Below are 24,209 nucleotides of genomic sequence, written 5' to 3'. Positions count from 1 at the left end.
AGTTTATGCTCCCCAGCAGGGTTGTAGCGATGACCAAAAAGCAAGCTTCCTAGAAAAACTAGAGGACATCATTGATGAAGAGAACATAATGATAATTGGGGATTTTAATGCCCAGGTAGGAACTGACAGGTCAGGTTATGAAGGCATTATTGGTCCATATGGATTTGGTAATAGAAATGAGGAGGGTGAACTTCTGCTTGATCTATGTACACGAAACCAACTTCTGGTGAAGAACTCGTGGTTTCAGAAACGGGATAGCCACAAGATAACGAGATACAGTTGGGAAGGTCAGTATAGATCAGTGATAGACCTTATCATCACAGATAGGTCAAGTGGAGAAAAGGTGCATGATGTAACAGTGATACCTAGTGAGAGCCTTGATAGTGACCATAGACTCCTCATTGCAGACCTAAAAGTCACCAAACCTATCATTAAAGTAGACAAGAAGAAAAAACCACGAATTAAAGACTGGAAATTGAAAGATGTGGAAGTCAAACAGCAGTTTCAAGAGGAAATCAGAGCTAAAATACCAATAACAGACACAAAGAAAGGTAATGAAGAATGGAATGATTTTAAGGAAAGTCTGGTTGGTAGTGCAGATAAAATATGTGGAAGAACAAGCAGAAGAGTGAGAGAGAAAAGAACATCTTGGTGGAATGATAAAGTGAAAGAAGCCATAATGAAAAGTAATAAAGCCAAAAAACTTCTTGATGTGGCTAAGTCTGACAGAAGAATCAACAGTGACCAAATAGACAACAATAAATTGGAAGAGATAGCAAAGGAATATAGATACAGAAAGCTGGAAGTCGAGAGAATTGTACGGGAAGAAAAAGAGAAAAGTTGGAAAGAATTTACAACTAAACTGGAAGAAGACAGTAAAGGGAATATGAAAATGATATATGGAATAGTTAAAAGTAAAAGATCAGATAAAGAAGCAATTACAGCTCTGGAGACAGCAGATGGGAATATAGTTCGCAATATGAAAGATATCACGGATACAATGGGGAAGTATTTTGACAAGCTCCTAAATGGCCCTAAAGAGATCTCTGTTGAGGATGTAGGACAGAAAACAATAGAGGAAGATATCCCAATTACATGGACAGAAGTAGAACAAGCTCTCCACAGGATGAGAAGTGGTAAGTCAGCAGGAGCTGATGAAATTACAGCTGACATGATTAAAGCTGCTGGTCCACCAGGAATACAGTGGCTGTATAGAGTTCTCAGAACAATATGGAAGGATAATGAAATACCTGAAGATTGGACAAAAGGGGTGATAGTTCCTATCTTTAAGAAAGGGAGTAGAAGGAAAAGTGAAAATTACAGAGGCATTACCCTCCTATCACACGGCCTTAAAATTATGGAGAAGATCATTGAAGCCAGAGTAAGGGATATACTAGAGCCTATCTTAGAAGAGGAACAACATGGTTTTAGGACTGGAAGAAGCACAACAGATCTGATATTTGCTTTGAGGATGTTGACAGAGAAACACTGGGAAAGAGGAAAAGACCTAATTATTGTGTTTATGGACCTTGAAAAGGCGTATGATAATGTTCCTAGATCAACTATTGGAAAAGTCTTAGAAAACTTGGTGTACCGGAGTACCTTATTAGGAAGATCCAAATGCTATATAGTAATTGTAAAAGCTGTGTCAGAATTGGAGGTGGTCACTCTGAATGGTTCAATACAACCAATGGAGTACAACAGGGAAGTGCCTTGTCACCACTTCTATTCATAGCAGTTATGGATACCATTTTAAAGGAACTAAAAGGAAAAGGTAATAAAGATCTTCAGGCTCTGGTGTTTGCAGACGATGCGGCAATATGGGATGAAACAGAGGAGGGAGTGCAAAATAATCTGAATGCATGGTGTAAGAAGTTTGATGATTATGGAATGAAATTGAACCCATCAAAAACAGCAGCATTAAAAATCAGCAGACATTATACAGAATGCAACATAAAAATACAGGACCACCAAGTTGAAGTAGTACACCAATTCTGTTATTTAGGAAGCTTAATCGCTAGTAATAACAGAGCTGAGAGAGAAATAACAAACAGAGTAACCAAAGGCTCTAACTTTTACAGCATCGTTAGACACCTACTATGGGATCAGAAAGTCCCACAAAGAACAAAAATGTCCCTGTACAAGTCATATTTCATTCCTATCCTTACATATTCTCTGGAAACCTGCACACTAACATCAAAGGATTTTAGTAGGATTCAAGCCTGTGAAATGAAATTTCTTAGAACTGCCCTCCAAAAGACCCGACTTGATCATGTGAAAAATGATGAGATCCGATCTAACCTAGGTCTAAATGAATCGATGGAGGAAAGACTTAGGTCATCTAGACTTAAATGGTTTGGGCATGTTAAACGAATGAATAGCACAAGGTTACCATGTGCTTATTTGTAAAAGAGAATAACAGGTAGAAGACCAGCTGGAAGACCAAGAAGAAGATGGATGGACCAACTGAGGGAAGACGTGGAGAGAAGAGGATGGAATTGGGAATCTGTCTTGGACAACGAAATGTTTTTGAATAGGCAACTTTGGAAGACGCTCGCTTTCAAACACCCTACCCGGCTCGCTGGAAGGGCAAACCGATGATGATGATGAGTAAGGATGTAAAGGAGAGGGCATATAAATCTCTGGTAAGATGCAAATTAGAGTATGGTTCCAATGTATGGGACCCTCACCAGGATTACTTGATTCAAGAACTGGAGAAAATCCAAAGAAAAGCAGCTCGATTTGTTCTGGGTGATTTCCGACTAAAGAGTAGGATTACAAAAATGTTCCAAAGTTTGGGCTGGGAAGACTTGGCAGAAAGGAGATAAGCTATTCGACTAAGTGGTATGTAATGTCAAAAATTTAATTTTTGGTCCATATTGAATCAAGATTTACATAAAGAAATATTCACAAAAAGCAATTTCTCCTTGTCTCCGCTTTCGTCATGATAATACACAATTTACATTCTTCTTTTAGGTCCACCTTGGTTCGAACTCCTTCTAGATCCACCAAAATCCTTCTGAACACATTGTTTTTCAAGAAATCTCGGTCATCAATCTACAATACTCAAATTTATGCATATTTATGGATGATGTTGTTTGAGTCATCAGTCTATAGACTGGTTTGATGCAGCCATCCATGCCACCCTATCCTGTGCTAAACTTTTCATTTCTACATAACTATTGCATCCTACATCTGCTCTAATCTGCTTGTCATATTCATAACTTGGTCTACCACTACCGTTCTTACCACCTACACTTCCTTCAAAAACCAACTGAACAAGTCCTGGGTGTCTTAAGATGTCTCCTATCATTCTATCTCTTCTTCTTGTCAAATTTAGCCAAATTGATCTCCTCTTACCAATTCAATTCAGTATCTCTTCATTTGTGATTCGATCCATCCATCTCACCTTCAGCATTCTTCTGTAACACCACATTTCAAACGCTTCTATTCTCTTTCTTTCTGAGCTAGTTTTCGTCCATGTTTCACTTCCACGCTCCACACGTAAGCCTTCAAAAACTTCTTTCTAATTCCTATATCAATGTTTGAAGTGAGCAAATATCTTTTCTTAAGAAAGCTCTTCCTTGCTTGTAGTAGTCTGTATTTCATGTCCTCCTTACTTCTGCCATCGTTAGTTATTTTACTACCCAAGTAACAATATTCATCTACTTCCTTTATGACTTCATTTCCTAATCTAATATTTCCTTTAAATGCCTCCAATAAGTAGACAGGCCGTAAACAAATGATCCACCTCTGGATCTCTCGTGTTGGTCTCCGAGTTAGTGAGGGAAAATGGGGGCAGTATGTATGTACGTACTGGTGGTTTAATTACACAAATTATTTTCTTGCTTAATGCATAAAAGAGTTTAGTTCCTTGTTACGTTAAGCATAACATAAATGACCTCTTTGTTTATTCCTATGATTAAAGACAATAGACAGATAATGGATATTTCTGTATTTTGGTAGAAGTATCTTGATTTATTAATACGTTGGTCAGGGAAATACAACCTCTAATGTCAGAAGTATGGGTAGTGTAGGGTACTGTAGTTGACAGTTGGTGTTCGAATTCGAGACTACACCTTTTCTGAGTTTGAAGTTTATGATTATGTCTGGCATTACAAGCCATCTCAGGAAATCATACGGGAGGTGGTTAACGACCCCTAGTGAAAGAAGAATATCTCACCATAGTGAGTTAATGACTACTGACAATGTTCTTATAGCGCCCAGGAGATACATTTTTATGTGGAATCCGAATTATGCTGCAAGCTCGCCTAATAATTTGTACAAAGGCTTTCGGCTTCCATTTAGCACTTGAAGCCCGCAAGGAACGGAAGCCACGAGACAAGCAATATACTACTCACTCTCGGAAACTTCCTTCCAAGCAACAAGTGTCAGAGCCCAGAGGCTATCTTTGGATAATGAAGCAGGTCAGGCCAGTTCTCCCAAATGGTGTAAACACTTGTCTCTGACCATACATTATTGATTGGGCTAAGATCCGGCATGCAAGGAGGCCAATTTGTAAGATTGATCTTGTCCTGTTCAGTGAACCATCTCTGGATCATTGCTGATGTGTATGTGGGAGACTGGTCCTGTTGTTAGTGAACTATTTCGTTAGAATACAGTTGCTGCTGAATTGGGACCATAATATCTCTCATAATATGAATGTATTGGGACGCATCTAGCTGATTTTGTATCTTATGAAGCTTTCCAAGTCTGCGGAAAGAAAACCAACCCCACACTAGTTACATGACAACTAGGGGAAACTCCTTGGCATACTGAAGCTCATAATGAGCACCCATTATTGTATACACTCATACTGGACCAACGTTTGTTGAGGAAAACAAAAATTCATGAGAGAAAATTAATATTTTTCCCAGTTGTAATCAATATTTTCCTCAGCAGATGCTAGTTGGAGTGTAGACAGTAGACAGTGCTGAACAGTATGCACAGACCCAGAAAACTCAGTGCCGTGCTTTTAACTGCACCGTATCCAGAAATGGATTCTGACATGATGCATTCACCAGATCGTAACCCTGGAGTGGTGTTGGAACACACTAAAATCCACTACCAATGAGTCTACTAGAATTTCCTATTTTGAGATACTGTTGAATGCATCATCTAACTGTCCTGACAGGAAACCCGTAACACTTGCCTGAATCAGGCACCATCATTTGGCCCTCTTCAAAGTGTGCTATGACTCGCTCGCTCACAGTCTGTTGGTGGTGAGAGGCATTTGAATTATTTCTGTGTCCAAGTTGATACTGGATCAATACTCTTTCATAAACACTTATGAATATTAAAGTTAGTTCATTCAAGTAATGAGTTACACTATGTGTCACTGAACTAAAGTTGCTGAGGGTCACGTATGGTCTCGTGGATAACATTTTAGATTGCTCCTCCGAACATCCATGTTCGAATCCCAATCTGAATTTTTTCTTTTAAATTAAAGCTTTTCCATTTCATAAAAACAGCACTATCATGGTTTCTCTTACACATGTGTGAATAGTTTCTTATCTATCCATGACAGGTGTGAAATATTTTATTAGATTACATAATATTAGGTTAAATGCAATTTTAGAAGCATTAATACGGGCACAGTATATTAAGATTCCAGTATTGCATTAAAATACACAGGGGAAATAATCAGTTTCAGCAGAGATAAACACCCCATAATACATATACCATAAAAAACCGAAAAATATGCTAGCAAAAAGGTGCACTACCGAACCATTTGCAAGAAAACAGACTGAGAAGTTTGACACGTCCCGTGTATGGCTTAGTACTACACCAAAAAGTAACTGCATAACGATGCAGGGTCTTTTCTTTGTTTGTATTTGTTTTATATTCCCATATTTGTCATGTAAGTTCATGATTTTAGCAGGGCTGAGTAGCTCAGGCAGTTGAGGCCCTGGTCTTCTGACCCCAAATTGGCAGGTTCGATCCTGGCTCAGTCCGGTGGCATTTGAAGGTGCTCAAATACAACAGCCTTGGGTTGGCAGATTTACTGGCACATAAAAGAACTCCTGCGGAACAAAATTCCGGCAACTCTGCGTCTCCAAAAAACTGTAAAAGTAGTTAGTGGGACATAATGCAAATAACATTATTATTATTAGTTTGTGATTTTTAAAATTTTATACATCAGCAAAGGAAAATTCACATGTTATTTGTAATAATTTTGAAATTCTTCTATTGCCCACTACTTCATGCTTTGCATGTTCTCGGACTGGTCAAGTTGCACAGAACTATTGTGTGTCTGGAAAATACCCTCATAGGCAGCCAGCATTCAAAATTCATGGAACTTACACGATGAATTTGGCAATGTAAAACAAATGCAAGAAGATAAAGGAGTACATGCAGTGTTTCAAACAAACCAGTCTGGGATACCATAGAGGACACGTTAAACCCCACACTATTGCGGAGGAGGTGACTTTATGCAATAATAGAAAGCCATGAATGAACATGTCAAACTTCCCTGGCAGTTTTATCACAAGTGATTTAGTAATGCACCTTCTCACTTGCACGTTTTACTTTCCTTATGGAATTCTAGAAAGATGCAAACTTTGAAGAAATTGACGAACCAAGCATCTTGCCATCTCCTTGTAGGATGATTCATTTTTAATTGCTCACCACAATCAATCAATCAATCAATCAATCAATCAATCAATCAATCAATCAATCAATCAATCAATCAATCAATCCTGATCTGCACTTAGGGCAGTCTCCCAGGTGGCAGATTCCCTATCTGTTGTCTTCCTAGCCTTTCCAAATCAAATCAAAATCACTTTATTTGCAAATGAGGTGTCTACCACAGTGGCAAATGGTACACAAAAATACATTACTATCAAGCACTAAATTTTAAATTAATAACAGAAGAAGTCATTTTCTTAAAATACAGTATTATACAATTTACACTAACAATTTTTCTATTAAACACACAGCTCATCCTAATAAATTTATATAATTTAAAAAATTTTACTCATAACATCATCTGCACCTACAAACATAACTCATATATACAGTAGTATGTTTCAAAGCTAAAAACTTCATTACTGTTCTGTATTATACTGAGAATGACAATAGTAAAAGTGAATTTACATATTTTATTGAAAAGGTGGAAGCATTAAATTCACTTTTACTTTTGTAATATACAGTATGTGGAATTACTTCAACAATACTATACAACTGCTATAAGATTAAAATTTACATTGCATTTCTTTTTTTTTCTTTTTTTTTTTACCCATTTTGGTACCTAACAAGCAGAACGACCTGCTGTACTTTAACAAGGGCCCCTTTTGCCACCGCTTTTCAGAGTTCCTGAAGGGCCTTCACAGCTACCGTAGCGGTCCCAGGGCCCTCAAAGTCCCCACTGTACTTCACCCCTACAGGCAGTCCCCTACTTCAGCTGTCCATTCTCCATAGACCAGGGGATGGAATGAATTTATTCACAAAAATTCTTTATTTACAATAACCTGCACAGGTCGAATGCCCTCTAACATTTCATTTCTTTTCTCTGCTGCTGTTTATTCTTTTCTTCAATATCTGTACAGATTTTGGAAAAGGATCCAACACTACCCCTGGTAAAATGTTCCACTCCTTCATACCCTTCCCAATGAATGAAAATTTACCCCAATCTCTTCTGCTAAAATCCCTTCTAATTTAATATTTATGGTCAGCCCTCCCGATGTAATTATTATTCCCACTGAAGCCTCTCACGGATTTTCCCCCAGGCTTCCTCTCCTGCACAGGCTCTATATAATCCTATATGTCTAGTTTTTTCACTTCTCTTACTTAAAGTTTCCAACCCAGGTTTCTCTAACACTTTTGATACACTACTTTTTCTCCTGAAATCCTCTGGTACAAATCTTGCTGCTTTACTCTGCACGCTATCTATTTCTTTTACTAGGTATTCCTGGTGAGATATGATTGCAAAGAATTTGGAAATCTATCGAACATCTCCCTTGGTAAGTTATTTCAATCCCTAACTCCCCTTCCTATAAACGAATATTTGTCCCTATTTGTCCTCTTAAATTCCAACTTTATATTCATATCGTGATACTTCCTACTTTTAAAACCACCACTCACACTTATTCGTCTACAATCTCATTCAACGCCATCTCTCCACTGACAGCTTGGAACCTACCACTTAGTCAAGCAGCTTGTCTCCTTTCTCTCCAGTCTTTCCAGCCCAAACTATGCAACATTTTTGTGATGCTACTCTTTTCTCCGAATTCACCCAGAACTGAGATGCTTTTCTTTGTTTTTATTTCAGTTCTTGAATCAAGTACTCCCAATGAGGGTCCCATACACTGGAACCATACTCTAGTTGGTGTCTTACCAGAGACTTCTATGCTCTCTCCTTTACAAGCTTACTACAACCACTAAATCCCCTCATAACCATGTACCCTTTATTTATAATCCCGTGGCCGTGGCCTAATGAATATCTTTCCTTATATTAGCACCTAGGTACTTACAATGATTCCCATAAGGAACTTAAACCCCATCAATGCAGTAATTAAAATTGAGAGGACTTTTCCTATTTGTGTAACTCACAACTGGATTTTTAACTACGTTTATCATCATAACATTGCCTACTGTCCATCTCACAACATTATCAAAGTCATTTTGCAGTTGCTCACAATTTTGTAACTCATTTATTACTCTATACAGAATAGCATCATCTGCAAAAAGTCTTATCTTATTTCCTGACAGTTCACAGCTACATATATGCAACAGAATATGTTTTCAGAAACATGAGGGCCAAACAAGTATATATCCTTTTTTTTTAAATTTAGCATTGCAAAAGCCACTCCTTAGATTTCATGTGCACTTGTCCGTACACAGTGTGCTATCTGCCTACGCTATTTGTTTCTTGCCATCTGGAGTTGTTCCGTTTGCCAAACAGTCACAAATATTGGCCAGACATGTTCAAAAGACTGTTTACTTCATATTAGCATACATATTTCTCTTCCACGTGCGATTAGATGAAGCTGAAAAATATGTAATGATTGTTGTACTGTTCTTAAGTGCTGCTGTCCTCATCTTGAAAAACCGTCTTCTGCGATGGCTAATTTTTATGCACTCGAGTGTATGTATACATGTCCCAGTATAACGTCACTAGGACCCCTTCTGCCAACTGGGTGAACTTCAATTACTTCGGTGGGAAGGAGTCAGAATGTTTCTACACCATACCAGCCTGCCTTGTTTCTAGCATGTGAAACGTTCAGAATTCATTGCCAGTCACCATACTTTCCTGAAAGAAATGATCTTCTTCAGAGTAATGTATCAAATCATCCAAGCTTGACATTATTCTCTGGCCCTCCTGCTCTTCTGACAGATCTTTGGGCACTGACTTTATGATATCCCAATTTGTCATGCACAAGACTGTATGTTGTACCGTTTGAAATGTTGAATTATAGTGCCATGGTTTTTAGATGCAAGTACCGATTGTTTCTAATTGCTGCCTAAATGCCTCTCCAAGTGGGTGGTGTTGAAACATCGATAGGTTAGCCACAGTGCGGTTCATTGGCAAGATTTACTTGGCCCTCTTCAAAGAATCTGCAAAATCTGGAGATGATGCTCTGATCCAGATAATCAGCACCATACACTTCTAACCTTTCTCAGTCAATTTCACTCGTTGTCTTCCATTTTACCCACAAAAAACGCACAACATTTCTCTGCTCCTTACATGTATATGATGCTAGCACATGCACCAACTATGCTCACATTACTGCTCGCTCTGCCAGGGTAGCACCTGATATGAGATATTGCTATCTGCAACACAAAATTCAAACTTGCTGTCTGCCAGCTTTGGACATCCAAATCCGAACAGTTTTTTGTAAAAAAAAAAAAAAAAAAAAAAAAAAAGTGTGTTACTTTTCAATCCGCCCTTATACATCCAGAGAGCTACTTCGTATGACTGACCAATATCATCTTTCCAGACAAAATTCTTAATGCTTAAAATATCAAATCAGGAAAGAAATATTTCATTATTTTTCAGTATATAATACAAATTAATCTGAGCAATATTATACAATAAATACTTACCCTCATCCCACAGTCGATAGTGTGTTAATAGATCCAGGGCTTCTTGTATGCAATGCTTTTTTACATATACTTCCACGGCTGCCTCAATATTATGCTCAAATATTGCTGCTTGGATGCTGAACAAAGAGCGTCCTTTTGCTAACGTAACTGAATCTGGAACTTCATTAAAGTGCACAAATTAAAAAAGTAAAATTTTGTCTTACTTATTTAAATCTAAATACCAACACTTCCTTATCAATCTCTGAAGAACATTTTCTACAGTCTCTAAGAATGTTATTTTTCTCTTTTTATTCTCTCTGCAGCCAATTGCAGCCCTTCTTTCATACATATTTCCAGAAAGGATGAATTTCATCAGTCAAAGAGTATGAGGAGTTGTTTATAGGTAAGAGAGCTGGTCAAGTTACCACCAAGTAATCTATGTATATATCTAAAATAAGAGTTTTGTCTGTACATTGCTCAGAATTTAAAAGAATGGTATTTCTGCATTGGTCATGTCCACGGAAACAAGGAAATTCACGTTTTACTTTTCCGTAATTTCAGTCTGTCTGAAGAGAATTTATTGAAAATTGGTATGTACAGTCAGGAAATGAGTCACTACAATCCAGGCTATAAATCATTTTTATTCACGCTGAACAAAATTGTAGTTTAGGGTAAGGCCTCAAATTTAATTTTCAAATATTTATGTTATGTTAATTTTAAGCAAGCCTCGGACCTATGGGAGTAACGGAGTCCCATTCCCATTTGACAGGCGAGGGACTCCTTGGAAACGACTTGGCGAACGAAATGGAATTCGATGGGCAGCTATCAATATTAATGGGGCTTATGGAAGAAAGAAGGTAGAACTGGCTGAGTCAGCAAAGAGGATGCATCTGGATGTGCTAGGAGTAAGTGATATTCGGGTAAGGGGAGATAACGAGGAAGAGATAGGAGATTATAAAGTGGACTTGACGGGTGTTAGAAAGGGAAGGGCAGAGTCTGGGGTAGGGCTCTTTATCAGGAATACCATTGTACGGAACACAGTTTCTGTTAGGCACGTAAATGAGCGAATGATGTGGGTAGATTTGTCAGTTGGAGGAATTAGGACTAGAATTGTGTCCGTGTATTCACCATGTGAGGGTGCAGATGAGGATGAAGTTGACAAGTTTTATGAAGCATTGAGTGACATCGTGATCAGGGTCAACAGCAAGGATAGAATAGTGCTAATGGGCGATTTCAATGCGAGAGATGGGAATAGAACTGAAGTATATGAAAGGGTGATTGGTAAATGTGGGGAAGATATGGAAGCTAATGGGAATGGGAAACGTTTGCTGGACTTCTGTGCTAGTATGGGTTTAGCTGTTACGAATACATTCTTCAAGCATAAGGCTATTCACCGCTACACATGGGAGACTAGGGGTACCAGATCTATAATAGACTATATCTTAACAGACTTTGAATTCAGAAACTCTGTTGGGAATGTACGAGTTTTCTGGGGATTTTTCGATGATACTAACCACTATCTGATCTGTAGTGAACTAAGTATCTGTAGGCCTAAGGTAGAGAAAGTGAAATCTGTCTGCAAACGAATAAGGGTAGAAAATCTCCACGACAAGCAAATTAGACGGAAGTACATGGATATGGTTAGTGAGAAGTTTCGAATAGTAGACAGTAAGCAGGTTCAGGATATAGAAAGCGAATGGGTGGCATACAGGGATGCTGTAGTAGAAACAGCAAGGGAATGCCTAGGAACAACTGTGTGTAAAGATGGGAAAAGGCAAACATCTTGGTGGAATGATGAAGTGAGAGCAGCTTGTAAACGTAAAAAGAAGGCTTATCAAAAATGGCTCCAAACAAGGGCCGAGGCAGACAGGGAGTTGTATGTAGATGAAAGAAACAGAGCAAAACAAACAGTTGTTGAATCCAAAAAGAAGTCATGGGAAGATTTTGGTAACAACCTGGAAAGGCTAGGTCAAGCAGCAGGGAAACCTTTCTGGACAGTAATAAAGAATCTTAGGAAGGGAGAGAAAAAGGAAATGAACAGTGTTTTGAGTAATTCAGGTGAACTCATAATAAATCCCAGGGGATCACTGGAGAGGTGGAGGGAATATTTTGAACATCTTCTCAATGTAAAAGGAAATCATCATGGTGGTGTTGCAAACAGCCAAGCTCATGGGGAAGAGGGAAAGGATGTTGGTGAAATTATGCTTGAGGAAGTGGAAAGGATAGTAAATAAACTCCATTGCCATAAGGCAGCAGGAATAGATGAAATTAGACCTGAAATGGTGAAGTACAGTGGGAAGGCAGGGATGAAATGGCTTCATAGAGTAGTAAAATTAGCGTGGAGTGTTGGTAAGGTACCTTCAGATTGGACAAAAGCAGTAATTGTACCTATCTATAAGCAAGGGAACAGGAAGGATTGTAACAACTATCGAGGTATCTCATTGATTAGTATACCAGGCAAAGTATTCACTGGCATCCTGGAAGGGAGGGTGCGATCAGTCGTTGAGAGGAAGTTGGATGAAAACCAGTGTGGTTTCAGACCACAGAGAGGCTGTCAAGATCAGATTTTCAGTATGCGCAAGGTAATTGACAAAATGTTACGAGAGGAATAGGCAGTTGTGTTTATGTTTCGTAGATCTAGAGAAAGCATATGACAGGGTGCCGAGGGAAAAGATGTTCGCCATACTGGGGGACTATGGAATTAAAGGCAGATTATTAAAAGCAATCAAAGGCATTTATGTTGACAATTGGGCTTCAGTGAGAATTGATGGTAGAATGAGTTCTTGGTTCAGGGTACTTACAGGTGTTAGACAAGGCTGTTATCTTTCACCTTTGCTGTCCGTAGTTTACATGGACCATCTGCTGAAAGGTATAAAATGGCAGGGAGGGATTCAGTTAGGTGGAAATGTAGTAAGCAGTCTGGCCTATGCTGACGACTTGGTCTTAATAGCAGATTGTGCCGAAAGCCTACAGTCTAATATCTTGGAACTTGAAAATAGGTGCAATGAGTATGGTATGAAAATTAGCCTCTCGAAGACTAAATTGATGTCAGTAGGTAAGAAATTCAACAGAATTGAATGTCAGATTGGTGATACAAAGCTAGAACAGGTCGATAATTTCAAGTATCTAGGTTGTGTGTTCTCCCAGGATGGTAATATAGTAAGTTAGATTGAATCAAGGTGTCGTAAAGCTAATGCAGTGAGCTCGCAGCTGCGATCAACAGTATTCTGTAAGAAGGAAGTCAGCTCCCAGACGAAACTATCTTTACATCGGTCTGTTTTCAGACCAACTTTGCTTTACGGGAGCGAAAGCTGGGTGGACTCAGGATATCTTATTCATAAGTTAGAAGTAACAGACATGAAAGTAGCAAGAATGATTGCTGGTACAAACAGGTGGGAACAGTGGCAGGAGGGTACTCGGAATGAGGAGATAAAGGCTAATTTAGGAATGAACTCGATGGATGAAGCTGTACGCATAAACTGGCTTCGGTGATGGGGTCATGTGAGGCGAATGGAGGAGGATAGGTTACCTAGGAGAATAATGGACTCTGCTATGGAGGGTAAGAGAAGTAGAGGTAGACCAAGACGACGATGGTTAGACTCAGTTTCTAACGATTTAAAGATAAGAGGTGTAGAACTAAATGAGGCCACAACACTAGTTGCAAATCGAGGATTGTGGCGACGTTTAGTAAATTCACAGAGGCTTGCAGACTGAACGCTGAAAGGCATAACAGTCTGTAATGATTATGTATGTATGTATGTATATTTATGTTATTAGTGGGCCAATGATAAATACTACATATCCAAAGTTATATAGAATTAAATTTCCGATCATTTATGTCTGATAGATTTTTACCGTATCGACTATGATATAAGAGATATTCATGAATTTCTATTCATGTTGCTAAGTCCATATCGGTGCCGAGCCATGAGAAAATGGGTAAACAGAATTTAATGAAAAACGGTATATAGAGTCGGGGAATAAGAAACTACAGTCTTAGCTATAAACAATTTTATTCACCCTGGATGAAATGGTAGTTTAGAGGATGGCGGCTTAAATTTAATTTTTAAATACCTATGTTATTGGTCCTATTGAAAAGTAATAAATAACAAAAATTATACAGAATACAATTTCAGATCATCCATTTTTTATTCAGTTTTACCGTACCGACTATCATAAGAGTGGCATTTCAGAGTCTGAAGAAAAGTAATGTGAAGGCCTACAATATCAAAAGCTCATAAAACTGATCAATAAGATTACATTGACTATTGTTTGTTGTGATATTCTTTGTTACTTATGCTGCCACTCATTTCCGTTAGATAGGATTACTGCTGTGTACCGAGTATACCAGCCTGCCTGAATATTGGCAGGAAACAACTGGGAAGTTAGATAACTTTCTTCTTTAGCATGCTATTCCTCTGGATCACACATTTTCTGATACTGCTGGTAGGTAACACACTGGTTCATCACAGTATTCCAGCTATTTGATCCCTACTCTAACGTGCTGATTGGAATGATCAGTGGGCACACTTAATGAAATAATGGCAGAGGCTCACTTATGACCTGGTCTAGAATTACAATTTTGGCCTATTTTGATTATAGCACCAAAATTCACTAAATAACTCAAAATTCAACCATGAAAAGAGCTGTTTCTTAAGAAAAGCTTATTCCTCTTCACTCTTATTAAATTCTACATTCATTTTATTCCAAATTAGCAGCGAAGAGGGGATTTCTCCTCTGGCTTGGAGGAAAAATTTGCCTCCAAGTCTGATAGTTTCCCCCCCGCCAGTGTAGTGAATCGAGATTTTCCAACTCATTGGGTACTACTACTAAACAGATGAGTAAAAGGTCATAGTTTTTGCCCTGGGACTCTACATTATTCCCCCTTCGGCTCCCCCCCCCTGCCCCGCAAAATTAAATAGAGGTGTTCACGGCTCACAGTTGTCTGTGGCCTGGTCATTCCAGCTCTAGAAATTTGGTTGTTAGATCAGCAGCATAGTACTGTTCGTTATAAGTGTGAAAATGTGGTTTTTTCCTTTGATCGAGTACTTCATATGATAGCAAACATTGATTAAATTGCAATATTTCTACTGCCGTCATTGTCATGACCTATGTTGATTTCAGTTGGGAAAACCACTAAGACAGTCTTTCTGAGGATGTAAAAATGCAGGTGGAGAGTGACTGCCTGCCATTATAATGAAAACCTTCCAACATGATTGTGACTGATGGTAGGCAAGAGGACCTACCATTACAATGAAAATTCCCTAACCCACTCTTCACATAATAAAAGACATTTGGTGACTTCCCCATCGCGTTTCTAGGGTAACGTTAAGAGCTGTGCAGTATAATACAATCTTATTCACAACGTGGACACTACCTAACATAGAATTCTGCATTAAATATAGAATTCCTTAGCAAAGTACGGGTACATCAGCTAGTTAGGTATAAGGGAAGGAAAAGGAATAAAACTCTGATCAGGATGGTGTTAACAAGAACCAAGGCTCCAATTTTAAGTGTTCTGCCAGCTACAATATGGAGGAAAATTCTTACGTAAAAGATTGATTCATCTACCTTCGAACAGGAAATTCTTGGTCACCGTGGAGGCCGTAAACACAAACTCTCACAATAAATACTGGCACAAAGGTATTAGATAACTGACATAGGATACTGAGCAGTAACTTTAAAACAACATATTTAATACAGATATGTTATGAAATCAAACAAATAAGTAGTGATTAAAATGATACCTTTGGTATGCACACAAACTCCAAATTTAGTGGCCACTCACTAAATGAAATATATAGTGTACCTACAGTGAAATTTGACACTGCCTTCCCTAGAGGCTTCAGGTGGGAGACACTGGGATATCATTTCTTGAAACTCATGTCCTAATGCACACATCAGGGGGTTGAAGTCAGGAGCCTTCCCATCCTCAACAGTAAACAGAATTCACACGTGTCCCTTTTCAACCCAAAACCCTGATGTACACTTTCCATTTTTTTTTTTTTTTTTGCATCACACTGACACAGATAGGTCTTACGACAAAGATGGGACAGGAAAGGGCTAGGAATGAGAAGGAAGTGGCTGTGGCCTTAATTAAGGTACAGCCCCAGTATTTGCCTGGTGTGAAAATGGGAAATCATGGAAAACCATCTTCAGGGCTGGTGACAGTAGAGTTTGAACACACAATCTCCCGAATACAAGTTCACAGCTGCGCATCCCTAACAGGATGGCCAACTTGCTCAGTCCATTTACTGTCCTCTGATACACTAACTCAGCTGTGAGGAAGTGACCTTTACATTGCTGTAAACTGGTCATACATACCACACGAGGACTTTTTTTTTTTTTTTCCTTTCGAATTGTCAATTTATCGACGAACATTAACCGCTTCTAAACGGAACTTCAGTGCAGATTCTGCCTCTGCAGTCCTTGAAGAAAGTGACGGTCTCTTTCTGGGCTGATCGTCAATGAATCACTGAATAATATGATTCCCAATTTGCTTGGTGATTTTAACCCTTTGAATGCTGGCTGAAACTGCATAGTTCTATGCTAAAAGTGCAAAGCCCATTTACCTAAGAATGCAATGTGTTGGATGAACATTCATAATTTCTTAGCTATTTAAGTTAATTGCTTGATTTTTTTCTTTTATCTTTTTTTTTGGCAGCAGCCCAATATTCCATTTTTTCTTTTAGTACTCCAAGAATCTAAATATAATTGGTAACAAGTAAGTAAAATCAATGTTTTCTTTAAGACTTTTCTTCTGAAATTTATATTTCTGTTTGGCAGTCCAAAAATGGCACTAGAACAGAATGTTTCAGAACTCTATAATTAATCACAGAACAGTTCATAATTGGTAGAAATGTACTATTTCACTCATCTGGCTGTGTTTATTTTGGTATATCTATAGAAAACAGCCAAATACTATATTTTTGAAAAAGACTGCTATCATATAAGACGACTTTCTAGCTACAAGAAGCAAATGAACGAAAGGATTGTATCACACTTCAACATTTACAACACAGAAAATATCTCAAAATTTTCTTTTATGCCCTGAGATACAGTCTGAATGCAATACTTTTTTAAACAAACCGTAAAAGTCCATATCTTATTTGGGTTTTTTTTTTTTTTCCGGGTTGAACTGTGAAGCTTCCATGGTGTGTAGTCCATAATTTGTTTTGTAACTGGAGCAAACTTTACACAGTCTTCTTAGTTTGTTAGAACTTCTATGAATACAAATGACAATAAATGGCTTGCATTTGTTGCAAGGGAAATACTGCAATAATTATTTTCCCTCTTTACAACAAAGGCACATGTTTCTTGTTCATTATGCCAGCCAGTTAAGATGCACGACATCATGATGTATGCCAGTAACCTTTCACTCCCTACAAAATACAGACTCTTCAAAGTGGCCAAAGAGGGAAGCTGAACCTTCCTGCTATTAAAAAATCATAGTATTAGTGCCATCTAACAAATACAAAAACTATGTCAAGTTAAATTAAATGTTAATTATATCAACGCTGGTACTTCTTGGTGATACTCGAGGTCTTGGAGGGTCTTGCACTGACTTCCTTATCTTAATGCAGTGTTATGAAAGTCATACTCAACATTTCACTTGCACAGTTCAACTAACAAGGACTTGTATCAGTTCCAACCCTGAAGTGATCAACCTATATGATTTCCAGCAAAACTCAGTTGAGTGGTATTATGTTTCCAACTAGCAGCATGTTCGTGAAGAATGAACCTGTTAAATACCAAATATGTAACTCATCTGATAATCTAAGAAAGTCTGTCAAATTATGTTAGTAATGAATTCCTAAATACAAAAACATTTCACACAAGTTGGTGATACAGATTACATTGATCCTGATTATTTTTTAATACACAACAAACTGGTACTGAATATAAATACTAAGTATAATACCACAAACTCCAAGTTATAACATTTTCTTTCTACAGTGATTACAAAATACTCACCACCATCAGCAGGATGACGATTTATCCGAGCTAATGCCAGCAGTTTATTAACAAAGTGTACATGAGCCATATCTCCAAGCCTTCCATAGCATTCTTTAGCAATATAAAAATTAAAATTTCTCACTGCCTCTTTAGCAAGAACATTCCACATATATATCATATCAGCATCAACGCTTGACTTCGATAAGATTGCATATGCTTCATGTAAATTTCTGTCTCCAATGGCAGTCTCAAAATCCAGTCGGAGTACATTCAAGTCAAGAAAGAAGTGATGATCAGCCTCTTCTGTGACCACCTAAACATTAAAAAATTATTTCATTATACTAAATTGCTAGAGCACAGCACAAAAGAAATAACAAATCCCTCAAATTTGCGGCATACACAGAATGTCATTAAGGCTGGTGGGATTGATCTGTACATTTTCAGTATTTCAAGTTAAACTGAATGTTAATTATATCGGCGCTGGTACTTCTCGCTGATACTCAAGGTCTTGCAGGGTCTTGCACTGACTTCCTTATCTTATGCAGTGTTGTGCTTGGGTTGTTGTAATTACTATTTATAATCACATGTGTCATTTTGAATGAGAGAAGGTAACAAAGAGATTCAATTAGTAATAGTTATTATACAGGCTATGGTTTCATGTTTCAATTTTTTTTTTTTACAGAACACTTCAAATATTCGGGTGTTAAACCCAGTAACCCCCTTCTGCACCTTGCATATGCCACTACTTCCAATGTACTGCATGATGATGTTGCTAAAATAAAGTATGACTTCCAATCATTAAATGAACATGTTGAATTTATGTGTAGGAATGTTGAAATGGAAAATGGCCTAGTTTAGATATGCAACAACCAGAAGGATATAGGTTACAATTCAGGATAAGTCCAACAGTTTTCATCATCATCGTCGTCATCATTTCCCCCATTGCCCAGTTGCAATGTAAGGGCATTCCCACATTTCTGCTGATCTAGGCAAATTTGTTCCTCCTGGACTTTGCACCATTCCACACCTCTTCTTTCCAAGTTCTGTTATTTGAGTAATCCAGGTTTTTCTTGGTCAGCCTCTAGGTCTCTTTCCTATCATATTCTCCTAAAGCAACCAAGCAAGTGGTTGCGTGGTTTGGGTCATGTTGCTATCAGCTTGCATTCGGGAGATAGTGGGTTCGAACCCTACCATTGGCAACCCTGAAGGTGGGTTTCTGTGGTTTCCCATTTTCACACCAGGCAAAGCCTTGGGCTGTACCTAATTAAGGCCACAGTCACTGCCTTCCCACTCATAGCCCTTTCCTATCCTTTATCACCATAATGCCTGATGTGAAAATGGGGAAATCATTTCAAACCATCTTCAGGGCTGCCGACAGTGGAGCTCCAACCCACCATATCCCAAATACTGTATCTCTACTGTTAATGGGATTTTCAACATGTTTTTTGTTTTAACTGTGAGCATTAAATGCATTCAAAATCTGGAAAGCAAGGGAGACCAACCGAGCAAAGATATTTTCAAAACTAAAGTGATGCAACAAACCCTTGGACATACCAAAGATGGAGGAGAGAGAGTGTGGAGGCAGAAGACAAGGAAAGAGAAATACAGGTTTTAACTGAAATGCATGAAGTCTATTAAACAGCCATTAAGCAAACTATGCAGAGAAATTGTCAGCTATCTTTAAATTTAAAATAGAATACCGGCCATGAAATGGGGTGACTTTGATCTCATGGGGTGTCATTGATCACTGTCATCTGTACTTTGTAATCTGTGTCTGCAATGTATACTATCCAACTAGGAATATTTGACTTTTTGCTGTTGGCAAAAGTGATGTTTACAGCAGCTGTTCCAAATGGAGGGAAAGCTTTGTTTTGGTTTGTGGTTGTGTTAACTTGCACAAAGAAAGAAGTTTGAATTGCATTCGTGTTTCATCATTTGGAAAAAGGGTAAGTTTTAACCAAAATGCCTTATTCCTATACGGTATGTGCATAATTTATATATGTTACATAAGGTATATTCTAGTCCTTAAATATCACAGTGTAAAAGGCCTGACCGGGCGAGTTGGCCGTGCGCGTAGAGGCGCGCGGCTGTGAGCTTGCATCCGGGAGATAGTAGGTTCGAATCCCACTATCGGCAGCCCTGAAAATGGTTTTCCGTGGTTTCCCATTTTCACACCAGGCAAATGCTGGGGCTGTACCTTAATTAAGGCCACGGCCGCTTTCTTCCAACTCCTAGGCCTTTCCTATCCCATCGTCGCCATGAGACCTATCTGTGTCGGCGCGACGTAAAGCCCCTAGCAAAAAAAAAAAGTAAAAGGCCTGATGGTTATGCTCTAACCTCTATAGCCTATAATTTGTTGGGGGTGACTTTGATCACTTACACTGGGGTGAAATTGATCACTTAATATTTTACTACTGCTCAGAAGTTTGAATCAATGCATGATAAACAAGAGACACTGTATGCTTCTCATTTGGTAGCATAACCTAAAAACTTCACAAAGACCTAATGCAAGTCCAAGCTGTTTTATAAGCCAGCTGTTATTCAGGATTAATGCATCTGGAAATGTCTAGATTTATATTTCGCTCATTTTCAGGAAAGCAAGATGCCTAAGACCCATAGTCGAAAACAAGGTTCTCGAACGTACAGCAATTACAGTCCAACAGTTCTTCAAGAAGCCATTGAGAAGGTGAAGACCGGAGAAATCACCATGAGGGAGGCATCAAGGTGATACAAGATACCATTCGGCACAATAAATAACAAAGTTCAGGGGCACCACTCAGGGTCAGTTGGAGGTCAGCCTGCATTATCATCCGAGGAGGAGAAAGAAATCATCCATTCCACCATAACATGTGCAGACTGGGGGTACCCAATGACTCTTTTTGATTAAAGACTGTTAACAAAATCATACCATGACAGTATTGGAAGATGTGTGACGATGTTTCAAAAGAACCTTCCAGGAATTGACTGGGCATACAGCATGCTAAACCGCCACAAAACTAATATCTGCCAGTGACTAGCAGCCAATATTTCAAGAGCTAGAGCTCAAGTATCTCCAGAAGTCATTAAGAACTACTTCAGGAATCTGCATGAAACAGTTGGTGGTGTGCCCACCACTAATCTCTTCAATTATGATGAGACAAATGTGACTGACGACCCAGGAAAAAAGCTTCTCCTTTACTGCCGTGGTGTGAAGTACCCTGAAAAAGTTATGAATCACACCAAGTCCTCCACCACAATTATGGTTTGTGGTTCGGCTTCAGGTGTACTTCTTCCCCCATACGTTGTCTACAAAGTCAGCAGTTATGGGACCAGTGGACCAAAGACAGTCCTAAAGGATACCCTTGTTGTGAAGACAAATGTTGTTCAAGAGGATCACGGTACAATCGTACTTCGCATGGTTGGATGGAAGCTTCTTGTTTCACCGACTGGTTTACCACTGTGCTTCTACCTCATGCAAAACGGTTGGAAGGTCGTAAAGTGGTTATCGGTGACAACCTAGCTTCACATTTTACAAGTGAAGTGTGAAGGCTGTGTGAAGAAAACATTGCTTTTGTATGCTTGCCACCTAATTCCACTCACCTCTGCCAACCTTTAGATGTGGGATTTTTTCGTCCATTCAAAGCAGCATGGAGGTCTGTCTTAACAGAATGGAAAATGAGGCATCAGAAACAGTCTGCCTTGCAGAGGGACACTTTTCCACATCAGAAACAGTCTGCCTTGAAGAGGGACACTTTTCCACATCAGAAACAGTCTGCCTTGCAGAGGGACACTTTTCCACAACTCCTGCAACAAGCTCTGTGCAAAATGGACTCTAGTTTATCGAAGAGGAATGAATTAGGAGTCGAACGTGGCAGAGTCAATCATAATTTAGTGAGCGGATTTGAAGCCACAGGTTTTTTTCCACTTAACACATCAAGAGTACTTGACAAATTACCTCGTGGAGAACAAGGTTCCCCAAGTGCGGAAGGGGTTTTGGTATCCTTCCTGCAAGAAAAGAGATTTGGAACTAATGAGACTCCCCAACGCCCGAAGAAGAGGAGTCGCCTGAATGTAGAACCTGGAAGGAGCGTTGCTGCAACTCCATCTAGTTCTGAGGAAAGTGACAATCTGATCCCAGAAAATGAAGATAGTAATGACTGTGAAGAACTAACCTCCAATCCTGAACACCACACACCCGAAACTTATGTGGCACCGTGTGTTGAGAATTTACATATTGGCAGCTTTGTGCTGGTAAAATTTCTGTCTGGGAAACGTAAGGCTGTACACTTTCGCTATGTATGTGTTGTTCAGGATATTCTTCATGACTAGTACGAAATCATGGGCCTAAATTCAGTGAATGCCGATAAAATTGTTTTTCAGCCAAGAGAAAATGATACCTCTGTCGTTAATAAATCGGACATAATTGCTGTACTCCCGGACCCTCACCTCATTCACGACGGTGACTGATTGCAGTACAAGTTCGACTTTTGTGTTGATGTTAAGGAAGTGTAACGTGACTTACAGTACCGGTAGGTTCTGAAAGAGTAAAATCCATTGTGCTAATTTCATTCATTCTATTTGTGAATATGTGTGTGCTCTTTTTAAATCTATATTGTCAGTGATCAATGTCTCCCCAAGATACATTTTGCTTCATAAATAGAAAACTACATGGCAGAATTAAAAAATTTGGGTGACATTGATCATGGGAGACATGGGTCATTGTTTTTGTGCTATTTCCAACCAATGATCAAAGTCACCCCAAAATAACAAGTACCGGGTAGCTTTGATCACAGTATTATATTTTTTATTTGGTACCGGTACATTTAATAATCACCAAGTGACTTTTACACTGTGAAGTGCGTAGAATTGATTGTTCTATTGAAATAAAATATTTTGGAGGTTCTAAAGAATTGCAGTAAAAGTTATGAACACTTTCTTACTTTTTCTTGATCAAAGTCACCCCGTTTCACGGTATTTAAAAGTCAATATTTTTAGGTTTTCAGCAATTCTTCAGGTAGGAATGTGAAACTACGTCTGCTGTCGCTAGAGGGGTTTGAGGCGAGGCAAGTTTGGTGTAGAGATGTTGTTTCATAACCCAAGCAGGTCCTTGCCTGTTGACAGGGCGAGGAGGGGAGGAAGTCAACCGATAAGAGAACAGCAGTGCATGTCTTGTATAATCCCTGTGGAAACAATTATAATTGCTGTTGTTGTTCGAACACCACATAATAGACTGGGATATTTGAGTCGGTAGTACTGTGTACCCTATCTGGTAACCGTGGAAGTCACCAATTGACTGATTGATTGATTGATTGATTGATTGATTGATTGATTGATTGATTGATTGATTGATTGATTGATTGATTGATTGATTGATTGATGTTTTATAGGAAAAAATAATTTTGATAATCAGCCCCGGTGTGGAAGTATGTTTGAAAACATACATTAACGCAACATCTGCTAAGCAATTTCCTACACACAGGTCACATGGCCCTACCAAGATTTGAATGCAGGGTTCAATGGAGAATGACTGGGAACAAAGAAAAACTGTTTGCTATGTGTGGAGGGTTAAGTGATGAAATAATGGAAAATAAAACTCCTCACTGTTCTGAGCATTAAAGGCTCATTTACAAGGGTAGAGTAGTGAGGCAAGGTCAATAGAGTAGATAGTAGAGCTACTAGCATCGTGTTAACAACTGGGATAGCAGCAAGTAGAGTAGAGAAGCTAGTAGGCAATAGAGTAGAGTGGGTTTCCGCTGTGGTAAAGTAACTCTACCACTATCCTTCGCCCTCCACCGGAACCGAGCTCCGAGTGCTGGCGGAGAAGGCCGAGGACGCTCGATTTTTCATTTGGTTCATAATTAGACTATTTCAATGTGTGTACAGACGGTATCCGGTTGAGTAAACTGGGCATTTGTGCATTTATTTGGAGTCAAAATGAAGTGGACGGAAGAAGAAACATGCAAATTTGTAGAACTTAACCGTGAAAAAGAATGTTTATGGATCATAAACAGCTTTATTTACAGAAACAAGAATATGAGATGGGCAGCGGAAGAGGACTTGATTATGAAAATGGGTAAAGGTTTTGGTTTAATGAAACTTACACAGAAAACTTAAAAAATTATGATATACCTACAACCAAGAACTGATGAAAATCTGTAAATCCAAGAAGTCTGGAGGTGGTGCCGCAGACATCTACACTTCCTGTCTTAAGTGGTTCAGTAAAGTATATTTTGCAAGATAATACTAAAAGC

The 24,209-nt window shown here is 38.7% G+C and overlaps 1 protein-coding gene across 1 annotated transcript in view; it reads right to left on the bottom strand.

Moving 5' to 3' along the window:
- Oseg2 (intraflagellar transport protein Oseg2) overlaps window positions 1-24,209 on the bottom strand; it is an 892,258-nt gene that overhangs the window by 561,101 nt on the left and 306,948 nt on the right. Inside the window, exons 12-13 of the mRNA XM_067142201.2 lie at window positions 17,998-18,292; window positions 10,045-10,203 (exon numbers count right to left, since the gene is read on the bottom strand). Coding sequence (XP_066998302.2) covers window positions 10,045-10,203; window positions 17,998-18,292 — 454 coding nt within the window. The remainder of the gene's footprint in view (window positions 1-10,044; window positions 10,204-17,997; window positions 18,293-24,209) is intronic.

The sequence above is a fragment of the Anabrus simplex genome, chromosome 2 (genome assembly GCF_040414725.1).
Source record: "Anabrus simplex isolate iqAnaSimp1 chromosome 2, ASM4041472v1, whole genome shotgun sequence".
Classification (NCBI taxonomy): domain Eukaryota; kingdom Metazoa; phylum Arthropoda; class Insecta; order Orthoptera; family Tettigoniidae; genus Anabrus; species Anabrus simplex.
The sequence above is the reverse complement of the archived record's forward strand: the minus strand, read 5'-3'. Positions and strand labels throughout refer to the sequence as shown.